The following is a 14,983-nucleotide window of genomic DNA, read 5'->3' as shown; positions in this document are numbered from 1 at the left end:
TGATACAGAAGGTTTTGCATGGCTTTGTTTTCATGCTACATTTTAATTTACTCTTTTAACAGATGCTTCTATCCACCGCCACTTACAACACCGTCAGCAACTAGCAGACTGATTCAGCTGTTACAACTAGCATCAGAAAGTACTACACAGTAATCACATCATATCACAGTGGTACTATATGAGGTAGTTAGTTGCAGTATATTTGCTACATGGTAATCATACCATAGCCAAGAGCACATGTCATGCAGAGTTCAGTATGTCTAACTGTGTCTTGCATCATTAAGGGACAGTGAATAGGAGAACTGGAAATAGTTTTTCCAACGTTTCTTTACAACTGCATTCTAGCAGGCTGAATTAAGCTGGTGATGGTCCACAAAGTGTTTTTGGCAAACTAATATTATTTCATCAGCCGGGTTGGCAGCAGGGAACAGCAGAAGCTGCCCACCTGCAGAGAAAAGGCTGGTGCAGTAGGTGCAAATGAGCCACCTTGCTATATGGGAGCACCGGCCAATTCTAAATAAAGATGAATTAACAAGCTTCAAACCCAGAGAAGCCATGGCTGGTGCCCATCATCTATTATATATATATATATACACACATATACATATACATATACACACATCGTGTAATGGGCACCTAGATATGCATCATTACTCTGACTGGAACTAATGGTTCAATAAAGGTGACTGTGTCAAGGTACACCAGGGACATGTTCTGGCCATTTCCACAGGGCAAAACTAATAAAACCCTTTTGGGTCAAAACAAAATGCCTTTTCTCCATCCTCTGTGTGTGTGTGTGTGTGTGTGTGTGTGTGTGTTCTCTATGCACTTTAAGGTTGGACACAGGGAGCGGGAGTCATTGAGAGTATGGTTGTTTCAGCATCTTTTGTTCTCACCCCAGCATTGATTTTGCCCCTGTTCTTTTTTATTTTTTGTGCGAAGTCATCATACTTTAGACTCTAGAACAGGAATCAATTTTCCTTTATTCTTGGTTATGACAGCTCTGTGATTTTCAAGCGCAAACAGTGGCAGCTTCTGTGCATGTGTGTGTGTGTGTGACTCTTACCCTGGCTCCTTTCTCACCGTTGGCTCCAGGGAACCCAGGAAAACCACTAGAGCCCTGTCAACAAGAGAGGCAGACATCAGAGGGGTAAGTTGTGGGGGGGGTCATGTGTATGTGTGTGTGTGTGAGGGGTTGGGTTGGGGTGGCAGGCAGTCATTGGAGGGTGTCAAGGGTCAGTCATGTATAATAACAACGGACCATTTGGATGATATTTGTTTGCACTGTTGTTGGCCATCAACCTCAACTGAAGTAAGTGGGGAAAACTCCATTAACATCACTGAGCTGTTTGTGTTACTGTATAAGTGTGTGAGTGTGTGTGTGTGTGTGTGGGGGGGGGCTGAACAATATAATAGTCACGAAGGATGCAGTGAAGGACAAATTGGGTATCATTAGTTGTATTAGGCGAAAACTGTCTCATTGCTTTATTGAGATGAAATCTAGAAAGGTTTGTTATGGCTGCTGTGGAAGAATAGTCAGTCTGACTTCATGACTTCTGGGACAACTGATGTTTTTCCTCCTCTCAATCCTTGTTGGGTGATAAATTCTTTGCAGATGAAGATTTCTTAGTTAAAAGCTGCATATACATGATTAAATGATAAAACTTCATATAATTCTTTAATATTGCAATACATATCCCAAACCCCCACATGCCTGCTTTTCTGTGGTAAACAGAGGCTGGAACAGCAGCACGGACTTCCCCAGCACCTAACTGCAGACTGTACTGCATAAAATCACTCTCACAAGTTGATTTATTCCAAAGCCGCTACTAAAAGCTTACATGGCTCATATGTTTATATAAGTGACGCTGATACTCAGGTCTCTCTGAAAGCCATGCAGAGCCCAGCATGTTATTTCACAGCTTTCAGGACAATTACGATGTTTTTCTCTTATAACTGAAAACCTTCTTTTACGATGGTTTGACATACAAGCACATTTGACATCAGTGTACGATACAATATACCATATATGATACGATATGATACGATGTGAAATATGATATGATACGATGATACACAATATCAGCGGTGGCTAACCATGTGCCATGGAGAGCCATGTGTATGCAGGTTTTCATTCCAGCCGGACTCCACACCAGGTGATTTCACTGTTACATTCTTCCTCTTTGGTTGAAGGGTTGCTAATCAGTGAAATCACCTGGTGTGGAGTCCGGCTGGAATGAAAACCTGCATACACATGGCTCTCCATAGCACATGGTTTAGCCACCCCTGCACTATATGATACGATATGGTATATGATATGATATGATATAAGATACAATGATACGATGCTATATATATATATGACACGATATATAATACAATACGATATGGTACGATATATGAGCCGATGAGCTATATGGTGCGATGCAATATATGATACGGTACAATATATGATACGATACGATATGTTACGATATGATTTGATGCGATATATGAAACGATACACTATGGTATATGATATGGTATGGTATATGATACGATACGATACGATATGATATATGATATGATACAACTTTATTGTGAGTTTTCACTGAAATTCACTTCGCATCCTTAGGTAGTTCCTTTCAAGAGATTAACACCCGAATTAAATATACAGTTAGGCATTTGACACTTATCATAGACAGTCATGATAAACATGCATATCATATCATTTCCTCTAGATTCAGATCTCGGTTAGTGGCACACTGATGTTGGTTTAGCAACAGGACAGACTGATGTGTAAATGAATTCTTCAGCCTGTTGTGTTTAAATTGGGGGGACTCTACGTGGCCTATTAGAGAGCAGAAGTTGGTATACTCCATCGAAAACATGCACAATCCATGCATGTAACCCAGTCATGACAGAAACAGATAGGCCTGCACACTCCTCTAAGATGGCAGTTTAAACAAACCACAAACCAGGGCTGGGCAGTATTGACTGAAATACCACGGTGATGGATGATATGGGGATATTTTGTGGATGACTATTGATGCTCTCGTAAGATATTTATACACACAGCAGTGTAAATATCTTATGAGAGGGTTTTCACTTTACTGTAACGCAGCCTTTGAGACCAGGGAGGGACAACATTTAAATCATATCACCATTTTACCAGAGCCACAGTCCCACACCACGTCTCGTCTCACATCAACATCTCCACATTATATCCACATATTTTCCCAATTCATCACAAACCCACCGCCAGAGATAAAAACCGTTTCGCTCCGACTCCCTTGTGTGTGTGCTTTTTAAAAACGCCCGTGGCACTTTTCCAGCCGGCTCTCTTCATCATAACCCACGCTGGCACCATTTTCACATCATTAAACTCACAGCTCACTTGGATGGAAGTTGACAAGAACGGAATTCGTATAATCATTGGGCGTATGTCTTATCATTTAACCCGCATTAGCAGCGCGTCTGTGGTGGAAGGCAGACGTGACGATATGACGTGTGTCTGTGGTGGAAGGCAGACATGACGATATGATGTGTGTCTGTGGTGGAAGGCAGACATGATGATATGATGTGTGTCTGTGGTGGAAGGCAGACATGATGATATGATGTGTGTCTGTGGTGGAAGGCAGACATGATGATATGATGTGTGTCTGTGGTGGAAGGCAGACATGATGATATGATGCGTGTCTGTGGTGGAAGGCAGACATGACGATATGATGTGTGTCTGTGGTGGAAGGCAGACATGACGATATGATGTGTGTCTACGGTGGTGGAAGGCAGACATGACGATATGATGTGTGTCTGTGGTGGAAGGCAGACATGACGATATGATGTGTGTCTGTGGTGGAAGGCAGACATGATGATATGATGTGTGTCTGTGGTGGAAGGCAGACATGACGATATGATGTGTGTCTGTGGTGGAAGGCAGACATGACGATATGATGCGTGTCTGTGGTGGAAGGCAGACGTGACGATATGATGTGTGTCTGTGGTGGAAGGCAGACATGATGATATGATGTGTGTCTGTGGTGGAAGGCAGACATGACGATATGATGTGTGTCTGTGGTGGAAGGCAGACATGATGATATGATGTGTGTCTGTGGTGGAAGGCAGACATGATGATATGATGTGTGTCTGTGGTGGAGGGCAGACATGATGATATGATGTGTGTCTGTGGTGGAAGGCAGACATGACGATATGATGTGTGTCTACGGTGGTGGAAGGCAGACATGACGATATGATGTGTGTCTGTGGTGGAAGGCAGACATGACGATATGATGTGTGTCTGTGGTGGAAGGCAGACATGATGATATGATGTGTGTCTGTGGTGGAAGGCAGACATGATGATATGATGTGTGTCTGTGGTGGAAGGCAGACATGATGATATGATGTGTGTCTGTGGTGGAAGGCAGACATGATGATATGATGTGTGTCTGTGGTGGAAGGCAGACGTGACGATATGATGTGTGTCTGTGGTGGAAGGCAGACATGATGATATGATGTGTGTCTGTGGTGGAAGGCAGACATGACGATATGATGTGTGTCTGTGGTGGAGGGCAGACATGATGATATGATGTGTGTCTGTGGTGGAAGGCAGACATGACGATATGATGTGTGTCTGTGGTGGAAGGCAGACATGATGATATGATGTGTGTCTGTGGTGGAAGGCAGACATGACGATATGATGTGTGTCTGTGGTGGAAGGCAGACATGATGATATGATGTGTGTCTGTGGTGGAAGGCAGACATGACGATATGATGTGTGTCTACGGTGGAAGGCAGACATGATGATATGATGTGTGTCTGTGGTGGAAGGCAGACATGACGATATGATGTGTGTCTGTGGTGGAAGGCAGACATGACGATATGATGTGTGTCTGTGGTGGAAGGCAGACATGATGATATGATGTGTGTCTGTGGTGGAAGGCAGACATGACGATATGATGTGTGTCTGTGGTGGAAGGCAGACATGATGATATGATGTGTGTCTGTGGTGGAAGGCAGACATGATGATATGATGTGTGTCTGTGGTGGAGGGCAGACATGATGATATGATGTGTGTCTGTGGTGGAAGGCAGACATGACGATATGATGTGTGTCTGTGGTGGAGGGCAGACATGATGATATGATGTGTGTCTGTGGTGGAGGGCAGACATGATGATATGATGTGTGTCTGTGGTGGAGGGCAGACATGACGATATGATGTGTGTCTGTGGTGGAAGGCAGACATGATGATATGATGTGTGTCTGTGGTGGAAGGCAGACATGACGATATGATGTGTGTCTGTGGTGGAAGGCAGACATGACGATATGATGTGTGTCTGTGGTGGAAGGCAGACATGACGATATGATGTGTGTCTGTGGTGGAAGGCAGACATGATGATATGATGTGTGTCTGTGGTGGAAGGCAGACATGACGATATGATGCGTGTCTGTGGTGGAAGGCAGACATGACGATATGATGTGTGTCTACGGTGGAAGGCAGACATGATGATATGATGTGTGTCTGTGGTGGAAGGCAGACATGACGATATGATGTGTGTCTGTGGTGGAAGGCAGACATGATGATATGATGTGTGTCTGTGGTGGAAGGCAGACATGACGATATGATGTGTGTCTGTGGTGGAAGGCAGACATGATGATATGATGTGTGTCTGTGGTGGAAGGCAGACATGACGATATGATGTGTGTCTGTGGTGGAAGGCAGACATGATGATATGATGTGTGTCTGTGGTGGAGGGCAGACATGATGATATGACGTGTGTCTGTGGTGGAAGGCAGACATGACGATATGATGTGTGTCTGTGGTGGAAGGCAGACATGATGATATGATGTGTGTCTGTGGTGGAAGGCAGACATGACGATATGATGCGTGTCTATGGTGGAAGGCAGACATGACGATATGATGTGTGTCTGTGGTGGAAGGCAGACATGACGATATGACGTGTGTCTGTGGTGGAGGGCAGACATGACGATATGATGCGTGTCTGTGGTGGAAGGCAGACATGATGATATGACGTGTGTCTGTGGTGGAAGGCAGACATGATGATATGATGTGTGTCTGTGGTGGAAGGCAGACATGATGATATGATGTGTGTCTGTGGTGGAAGGCAGACATGACGATATGACGTGTGTCTGTGGTGGAAGGCAGACATGACGATATGATGTGTGTCTGTGGTGGAGGGCAGACATGACGATATGATGTGTGTCTGTGGTGGAAGGCAGACATGACGATATGATGTGTGTCTGTGGTGGAAGGCAGACATGACGATATGATGTGTGAGATGGAAGTTAGCACAGGGCAGGTTGGGCCTCTCAGTAATACATGTGTGTGTGTGTGTGTGTGTGTGTGTGTGTGTGTGTGTGTGTGTGTGTGTGTGTGTGTGTGTGTGTGTGTGTGTGTGTGTGTGCGTGTGATTAGCTTTAACTGATGCCTCGAGTGGTCTGCATAATGAAAAGCTTCAGCTGGGGAAAAAAAGGCGAACAGTGTCCTGACAAACGAATTCACACAACAGAAGACAGTAGTGAACGTCTTCCATTTGTCTGTAAATATTTTTCTGCTGTAACATTTTTGTTGATTAATTTTGGGGGCCATATTTCCCTTCTGAAATATGGCTGATTACTGCGAGGTAACGTACATCACTTTAAAGCTCTCCTCGGGGTAGCTGCTTATTGCCTTTTGGAAGTACTGCTCATCTTTTTTCAGGCATTAACTGTCTCCATCCAATTGTCAAGCCAATTTTTTTTGTTGGATCCCCCCCCCCCTTTTTCTCCCCAGTTGTATCCAGCCAATTACCCCACTCTTCCAAACCATCCCGGTTGCTGCCCCCCCCCCCCCCCGCCGATCCAGGGAGGGCTGCAGACTACCACATGCCTCCTCCAATCAGAGGTGGAAAACCCGGCTTCAGAAAGTAGAAGTACTAAGTAGAAATACATGTATTTGCTCCACCCACAGACTAAACCAGCTGATTTCACTAATTAGTTCTGCTACCTGGCTGAAGTGTTGTGCTAATTAGAATCGGCCGGTTTAGTGCATGGGTGGAGCAAATACATGGTTAGTACTTCTACTTTCTGCAGCAGAGTTTTCCACCTCTGCCTCCTCCGATACACGTGGAGTCACCAGCTGCTTCTTTTCACCTGACAGTGAGGAGTTTCACCAGGGGGGACGTAGCGCGTGGGAGGATCACGCTATTCCCCCCAGTTCCCCCTCCCTCCCGAACAGGCGCCCTGACCGACCAGAGGAGGCGCTAGTGCAGCGACCAGGAGACACACCCACATCCGGCTTCCCACCCGCAGACACAGCCAATTGTGTCTGTAGGGACGCCCGACCAAGCCGGAGGTAACACGGGGATTCGAACCGCCGATCCCAGTGCTGGTAGGCAACGGAATAGACCGCCACGCCACCCAGACGCCCCTGTCAGGCAAATTTTTAAGTGAACTTTTCTGAAGTACCAAAAAATGAAATGATAATCAAGCTGCGTTTCCATCAGAAGTGTCTGAACGTGGACGGATGTGTCCTACGTGACGTGTCCACACTTCAACACCCGGCGGGAAGACAGGCAGCCCAGCGAAGAAGAAGTGAAGGATGCTCATAGGATTCAGTTCATTTACATTTTATTTTTTTATTCGACAAATGTCTTTCCCACGCCCATTCAGGGCATCAACTCTTGACTGACAAAAGCAAAAAAACCACCTCCAGCAAGCAAAGGAACTTTTTTAGCAACAACGAGGCGGTTTTACTGAATTTTGCCATTTCCATCCAGCATGTCCAACGCGATGCTTAATGCACTGGTGGGACCACGGCTACTTACACATTACCCGCCGAACGCACAAAACCGTTTTTCTAACTGGGTAGGCCCAATTTCGTGTTTTTTGTTTGTTTGTTTATTTATTTATTTATGTTTATTTGTTGTTATTTACAGAGGTACTGTTGTACGCTGTACATGCACTATCACGTACAGATACTATGTCAGCATGCAAAAGTAAAAAAAATAAAAGAGTGCAGTGTGTAGTCAAAGGGAAGAGCTGTTTGTCAGCAAAACAGAACATGACCATGTACACCATCAGGTCTGGTCTACTTTTCAGCTCTTTTATTCTAAAATCATCGAAACGGGAAAGTAACTGTGTCTCTATCACGCTGTTCATTTTCAGCAAACCGTAAAAAAATCCCCCGTCATTCAGAGATTAACCGGCGATCATTTGAGAACGATACAAATGCATCCGGACAATTGCGACAACCTGAATTAAGATATCAGTTAAAAGAATGGCACAACATGCCAGCGAGAGGGAATGTGAGCGGGGTTCACCTACCTTTGGTCCTTGTCTTCCTGGATAGCCCGGCAATCCTGGAACGCCCAGTTTACCCTAAAGACACATGACGACACTCGAATCACACAATCCAAGAAAAAAAGCAAGGCTGAAAAAGAAATGTGGCTACAAAACGTTGACATGGAGATATAGGAGACGTGAAGGAGATCTCTACCTTCTCTCCAGCGGGACCCATGGGGCCGGCCTCTCCGTTGGGACCTGCTCGGCCCTTTGGACCCTCAGGACCGTCCTCTCCACGAGAGCCCAACATGCCAATCTCCCCCTTTGAAACACACACGCAGACAGAGAGGAGGCAACAACTAGCATTACTTCCACGTGAGATGCATCAGCTGTATTTGTGGTGTTTCAGTTCATGCGTGGTCATTTGCGATATTTCTGTAAGGCTTCCCACCCTGTCTCCTTTCAGACCCATGTCTCCTTTGAAGCCCGGGAACCCATCCTCGCCCTGAAATACAGCAGAAACCAAATTATTCAATATGTACTTCAACCCTCATGTTCTGTTCACTTGTCATTAACAATGGAGGTACGGTACTGTCTGTCAGTCATACTGACCCAAGCCACCATCGGATTTTACAGCAATACGGTATGTCAGATTTAGTTAAACTACACCCAATGCATCTCAGCTTCATCTCAATTATTAACAGTATTAACAGTATTGATGCTTCATATTTACTACTCAAAACTGCTCATTTTTTCCCCCAAACAGCAGACAAGGATAAACCGATGCAGCTTTCATAGAATGTGTTTGTTTATTACCAAGGGCCACTGAATGGGCTTTTCTTTTCGTTTTTATTTCATGAAGTGAGTTCTAAGAGATTTTCCATTTCTTCTTCATCTCTGTAAAATTAAGTGTATAATCATCCATCCATCCATTGTCCAAACCGCTTATCCTGCTCTCAGGGTCGCGGGGATGCTGGAGCCTATCCCAGCAGTCACTGGGCGGCAGGCGGGGAGACACCCTGGACAGGCCACCAAGCCACCACAGGGCCCACACACACACACACACACACACACACACACACACACTCACACCTAGGGACAATTTAGTATGGCCGATTCACCTGACCTACATGTCTTTGGACTGTGGGAGGAAACCGGAGCACCCGGAGGAAACCCACACAGACACGGGGAGAACATGCAAACTCCACACAGAGGACGACCCTCAAGGTTGGACTACCCCGGGGCTCGAACCCAGGACCTTCTTGCTGTGAGGCGACCGCGGTAAACACTGCGCCGCCCTTATTTTGCACCGTGGTGTTTCATCATTATGCTGTGTTTAAGTGTTAGTGGTAGCTTCACAATAGCATAGTAGCTGGCCTCTATGGCTCACGTGTTTGCTGCCATCTGCTGGCCGGATCATGGAACAGGCAGTCCTGACCATACTGATTTAGAAGTGGTGCCTTCACCAAATGAGTTTGCATTAGGGAGTAGATCAGTAATAATCTATACAGTAATGATTATGTGAGAAAATGGCATAAGTTTAAGCAAGTCAACAATCTGCGTAGATGTATTTTCACGAAATGCCCAGTTTTCAACTGTTTTGCAACATTGGTTCAAAATTATTCTCTGGCAACGTGTCACCAGGAGCAAGTTGGATGCCGATGGGCAAAAATGTAATCTCATTCCTGCTCAGTATCCTCAGCTCTTTTTTTTTTTGTGATTTCCCAATCTGGTCTGTCTGTCACCTGTCTGTGTTTTTCTCTGTGCCTGATGCATAATGCAACACTCAGCATGTCTGCTGCCAATAACCCGCAGCACAAAGTTCACACACACACACACACACACACACACACACACACACACACACACACACACACACACACACAACTGAGGTAAAACTCGTCCCCCTCTGCAAGCTTTTCCTGATATAAATTATTCAATAAAGGCTGATATGAATAGCTGCCACTATCCTGAAAACAACATCACTTGGTCAGAAAATGGATTTTAGACCGCCACTTTACTTTACTGATCTCAAATCAATGCAACACATGTCGAAGGCATCTCAGTTTAGGATTCCCATGCGGTGGCGTGTGCTGCGGTGTTCTTCGCCAGACTCCACACAGACCAAGAATAGATTGCGGCGCAACCGGAAGCCTCGGAAACCAAACACTCAAACGCTGCACTTTTGCATCCGCCAAACAGATTGTGTGCTCACGCTAAGCTAGTTTCCAACTCCGTTAAAATCACTACAGACTGACCCCTCGCACAGCGCTTTCAGGCCGCATTACCCGTCCAGTCTGCACCAGAGGAGTCAAATCGCAGTCGGCTGGCAACAGCGGGACAGACTGTCTGTGATGTAAATCATGTATTCCGGCCCTCCCTTGTGAACTCACTCAAAATCTGAAGGGCAGACTGCGGTTCTGACAGGCGCTGGAAACGGAGGAGTTAATAGAAAAATATAAATAAAGAAAGACCAAGTTGGTACCTTCTCTCCCTTCGATCCCTTGAGACCACGGACTCCATCAGCACCCTGGTGGACGAAAAAACGAAGCGGATATCAGCACAATGAATATGGCGGAGCAGACAATAACCGGATAGAACCGAGCTCAACCAAGCAGAGCAAAACAGGACAGAATTAAAATAAGAACAGAACCATGAAATTCTACTTTTATTCCAGACTCATCCTAATAGAGTCCCATATCAGATGAGATAAAAAAAGAAAATAAACAGTAAGAGACAAAGGACATGTACACAGAACATTTGCCCATCTAACAGTTTACATAGAGGCTCTTGTGCCATTGTCTCCACCCCCCCCCTTTTTTTCTCCCCAACTGTATTCAGCCAATTACCCCACTCTCCCGAGCTGTCCCGGTCTCTGCTCCACCCACTCTGCTGATCCGGGGACGGCTGCAGACTACCACGTCTCCTCCGATACATGTGGAGTCGCCAGCCGCTTCTTTTCACCTGACAGTGAGGAGTTTCACCGGGGGTCGTAGCGCGTGGGAGGATCACACTATTCCCCCAGTTCCCCCTCCCCCCTGAACAGGCGCCCCGATCGACCAGAGGAGGTGCTGGTGCAGCGACCAGGACACATACCCACATCTGGCTTCCCACCCACAGACACGGCCAATTGTGTCTGCAGGGACGCCCGACCAAGCCGGAGGTAACACGGGGATTCGAACCGCTGATCCCCGTGTTGGCAGGCAACGGAATAGACCACCATGCTAACTGAATGCCCCTGTCTCCACATATTGATGAGAAACGGCTATATCTCTTTACAGAATTGGTTAAAACCACAATAAAATTATTCTCTGACTTGTCTAGATGGCAGAACAGAACAGAATGTATCTATCACATTTATCTTGTTTTATTAAGACTGCAGTTTTCTTTTATTCTTAATTGCAACCACCGACACCAAGTAAAATTCTTAGTGCACAAAATGCACATGAAAGTCTTTCTTATTCTGAACAGAACAGAAGAAGACCCGAATAAAATAGAGAAATACAGAAAGAAACAGAAAAGAAAAGAACAGAACAGAACAAGGCCTCCGTTTCCCAAAAAAGATCTTAAGGATGGGATGATCTTCACATCCATCTTCCAAGGCCTCTTTCACTTGCTTCAGCTGTGGAGCTGAGAGACTGAGAGGAGACTCTTACAATGGTCATACGTTACAATTAAGACGTGTCAAGAGAAAAACAACCCCCTGGCCGTGTGACTTCACCCCTGTTTCCCAGCTCACAGCTGAAGCTGGTGACTGCAGAGGTGAGCAGCTGCAGCAGAGGAGGAAGGAGAGAAATTCAGTTTTGAAAGGACATGATTGATACTGAAACCTGTCCTGTATTATAAATCCATTCTCCTCTTCCTCCTCTTCCTTGGCTGCACTGTGATGGAGAGAGGCGCTAGCCAGAAGTTGTTATTGTGTTTTTTTAAGTAAATTTCTGGTTCCTTGCAGAAGTGTTGTACACAGAGTCTGTGATAGTGACAAATCTGTTGTTCAGAGATAAGAACCTTCAGCCCTATCTGAGGTTAGCCTAACACTTCTGATTCACGGCTCACCGCACTGGGCTAAATATGGAAAATATCATTATCATGAAAATAATACAGAATTTTACACAATGTCGATAAATATCACAATATCTTCTTACACATGCCAACATATCATGTTTAAGCAGCCAACTGAGGTTCATCGCATTGAACCGTTTGGTAATGAAAAGTATAATATCAAACCAAATCTAGTTTACAAATAATACGCCCTCAAATACTTCGCACCTCATTTTGTGAGACATTTTAAGTACTAGATTCTTGTTATCATCTATTTACATAACCAAACCATTGATAGACAATAAACTAAACTATTGGTTATTATTGTTATCATTTCCCAACCCTAAACAAGTACCTCAATCAGCAGAATAATCTGACACAGCAAATATTAACGTTAAATGCAGGAACATATACATGCTCACTGCATTTAATAGGAATGGGTAACCGCTATCAGCCTTCTACAGGTGCTGTTTTACCAGTGCACTGTGACCTTCCTACTTACTGTACATGTACTGGTTTCTGTCATATGTGTTTTGTCTGCGTTTAGTATTTTATGTATTGGAACAATGGTGACATTAAACAGTATAAATCCAAAATCAACAAACATTTCAGCACCTTTCAAATAGACAACATGACAGCAGCTTTAATTTCCACAACTGAGATAAGCTAATTTTGAAATTAACCTCTGAAAATGTGTTTTAACTCTATATATATGAGACGAAAGTCAGTCTATGTCTATATTTCAAATACTGGAGATGAGACACTCTACCCTCAACAACTTTTACAAGCCGTGTTCTTTATTTGTCCATTTGAAGCCACTAATTGCTAAAACTGCCCTTACCTAGCGAACTGTCGACAAGCTAGCTAGCTAACCAGTACGAAAGCGTCAACAACCTAGCTAGCTAACCGGTACGAAAGCGTCAACAAGCTAGCTAGCTAACCAGTACGAAAGCGTCAACAAGCTAGCTAGCTAACCGGTATGAGAGCTAACCAGCGGAGGCACATGCTAGCACACTGAGACAAACTGTTGCAGTGCTATTACAGTACTTTTTTATTGGTCAGTCAATCTTTAACAGAGTTGATGCTGCATTACTCAGATTTCCAAAGCTTTTACAGAATCATAATTTTCCATAACTTTTCCAGGACCTGGAAATAACATTTTCGAATTATTCCTGACTATCCCAGGTTTTTCATCACCGTATGAAACCTGTTAAGTGCTGCTTTTAGAAAGGTGCATTAAGGATGGGACGGTTACCTTTTTTTCCCCAATATATCATGATACAGTTACTGACGGTTATCATACCGTGTCAAATTTTCATCATCTCATTTACCGTGGTTTTATTATCACTTCAACGAGATTTACATACTCACACTCGTGCAGTGTGCTATGCTGCTAGCTAAGCGAGCTACGCTGCCTAGCTAGTTTTTTCCAAAACAATGGCTGAAGTCAGAAAGTCGGAGGTAGTGCTGCACCGGGGCATGACGAGAAGCTCATAGAAGATAACTGCCCTATCTGCCCAACATGCAAGAAGAAAACTGCTGCAACGAGGGCGAAAACTTCCAACATATTTACCCATCTCCACAAACATCACCCTTCACTTTACAGGGACTCAGAATCAGAATACTTTATTCATCCCCAAAGGGAAATTGGGTGCGATTACCATGAGTGCAAGGTAAGTCAACTTTTAGTGTTATTTCATGCACGTGAAGACTTTGGAATGGGGAAATGACATAGCTTGTCTGTCTAACTTGATGATAGTTTGTCACTATATTTAAACAGAAACTTTAAATACTATGTGCTCTAGACTAGTAAACACATCAACTGCACTTGTGTTGTCATGCTGCACGCTCACTGCACGTCTGTCCATCTTGGGGGAGCGATCCCTCCTCTCTTGCTCTCCCTGAGGTTTCTTCCTATGTTTTCCCCCGGTTAAGGGGTTTTTTAGGGAGTTGTTCCTTATCCGGTGTGAGGGTCTAAGGACAGGATGTTGTGTTGCTGTAAAGCCCACTGAGGCAGATTTGTGATTTGTGATGATGGGCTATAAAATAAAATTGACTTGACCTGACTCACCCATGCAGCATGTTTAGTTGTTAATGGAAAATCTGGCGGTCGCGGAATTGGTTATAAAAGTAACATTGTTCCAGCAAGATAAATGCTATTGGTATCGTTTCATTTACATAAACTATGCATGAGGTTAATGCAATTACTGTATAACAAAACACACAGAAGATAATAGACTGTGTGTGTGTGTGTGTGTGTGTGTGTGTGTGTGTGTGTGTGTGTGTGTGTGTGTGTGTGTGTGTGTGTGCGTAACAACCAAAAAAATACCTAATGCTTCTGATAATTTGATTATTTTATTTGTGGTATATTTATAGTGTTAATAAAAATGTTAGTATGTTTCCATATAATACCTCTGGTGAAATGGTGTCAGTGTTTATTAGCACTTTTTAATCATTTTGAACACATTTGTGGTTTATTAGCACTTTTTAATCATTTTGAACACATTTGTGGTTTATTAGCACTTTTTAATCATTTTGAACATGTTTGTGGTTTATTAGCACTTTTTAATCATTTTGAACATGTTCGCGGTTTATTAGCACTTTTTAATAATTTTGAACACATTTGTGGTCACAATAATCGTGACATGAAATTTTCATACCGTCCCATCCCTAATGTACATAA

General features: G+C 44.2%; 1 protein-coding gene across 1 annotated transcript in view; it reads right to left on the bottom strand.

The window, feature by feature from the left end:
* Positions 1-14,983, bottom strand: part of col11a1a (collagen, type XI, alpha 1a) — a 142,997-nt gene that overhangs the window by 61,265 nt on the left and 66,749 nt on the right. The window contains exons 28-32 of the mRNA XM_056299707.1: positions 10,745-10,789; positions 8,711-8,764; positions 8,474-8,581; positions 8,302-8,355; positions 1,067-1,120 (exon numbers count right to left, since the gene is read on the bottom strand). Coding sequence (XP_056155682.1) covers positions 1,067-1,120; positions 8,302-8,355; positions 8,474-8,581; positions 8,711-8,764; positions 10,745-10,789 — 315 coding nt within the window. The remainder of the gene's footprint in view (positions 1-1,066; positions 1,121-8,301; positions 8,356-8,473; positions 8,582-8,710; positions 8,765-10,744; positions 10,790-14,983) is intronic.

This window comes from Lampris incognitus, chromosome 19 (assembly GCF_029633865.1).
Source record: "Lampris incognitus isolate fLamInc1 chromosome 19, fLamInc1.hap2, whole genome shotgun sequence".
NCBI lineage: Eukaryota > Metazoa > Chordata > Actinopteri > Lampriformes > Lampridae > Lampris > Lampris incognitus.
The sequence above is the reverse complement of the archived record's forward strand: the minus strand, read 5'-3'. Positions and strand labels throughout refer to the sequence as shown.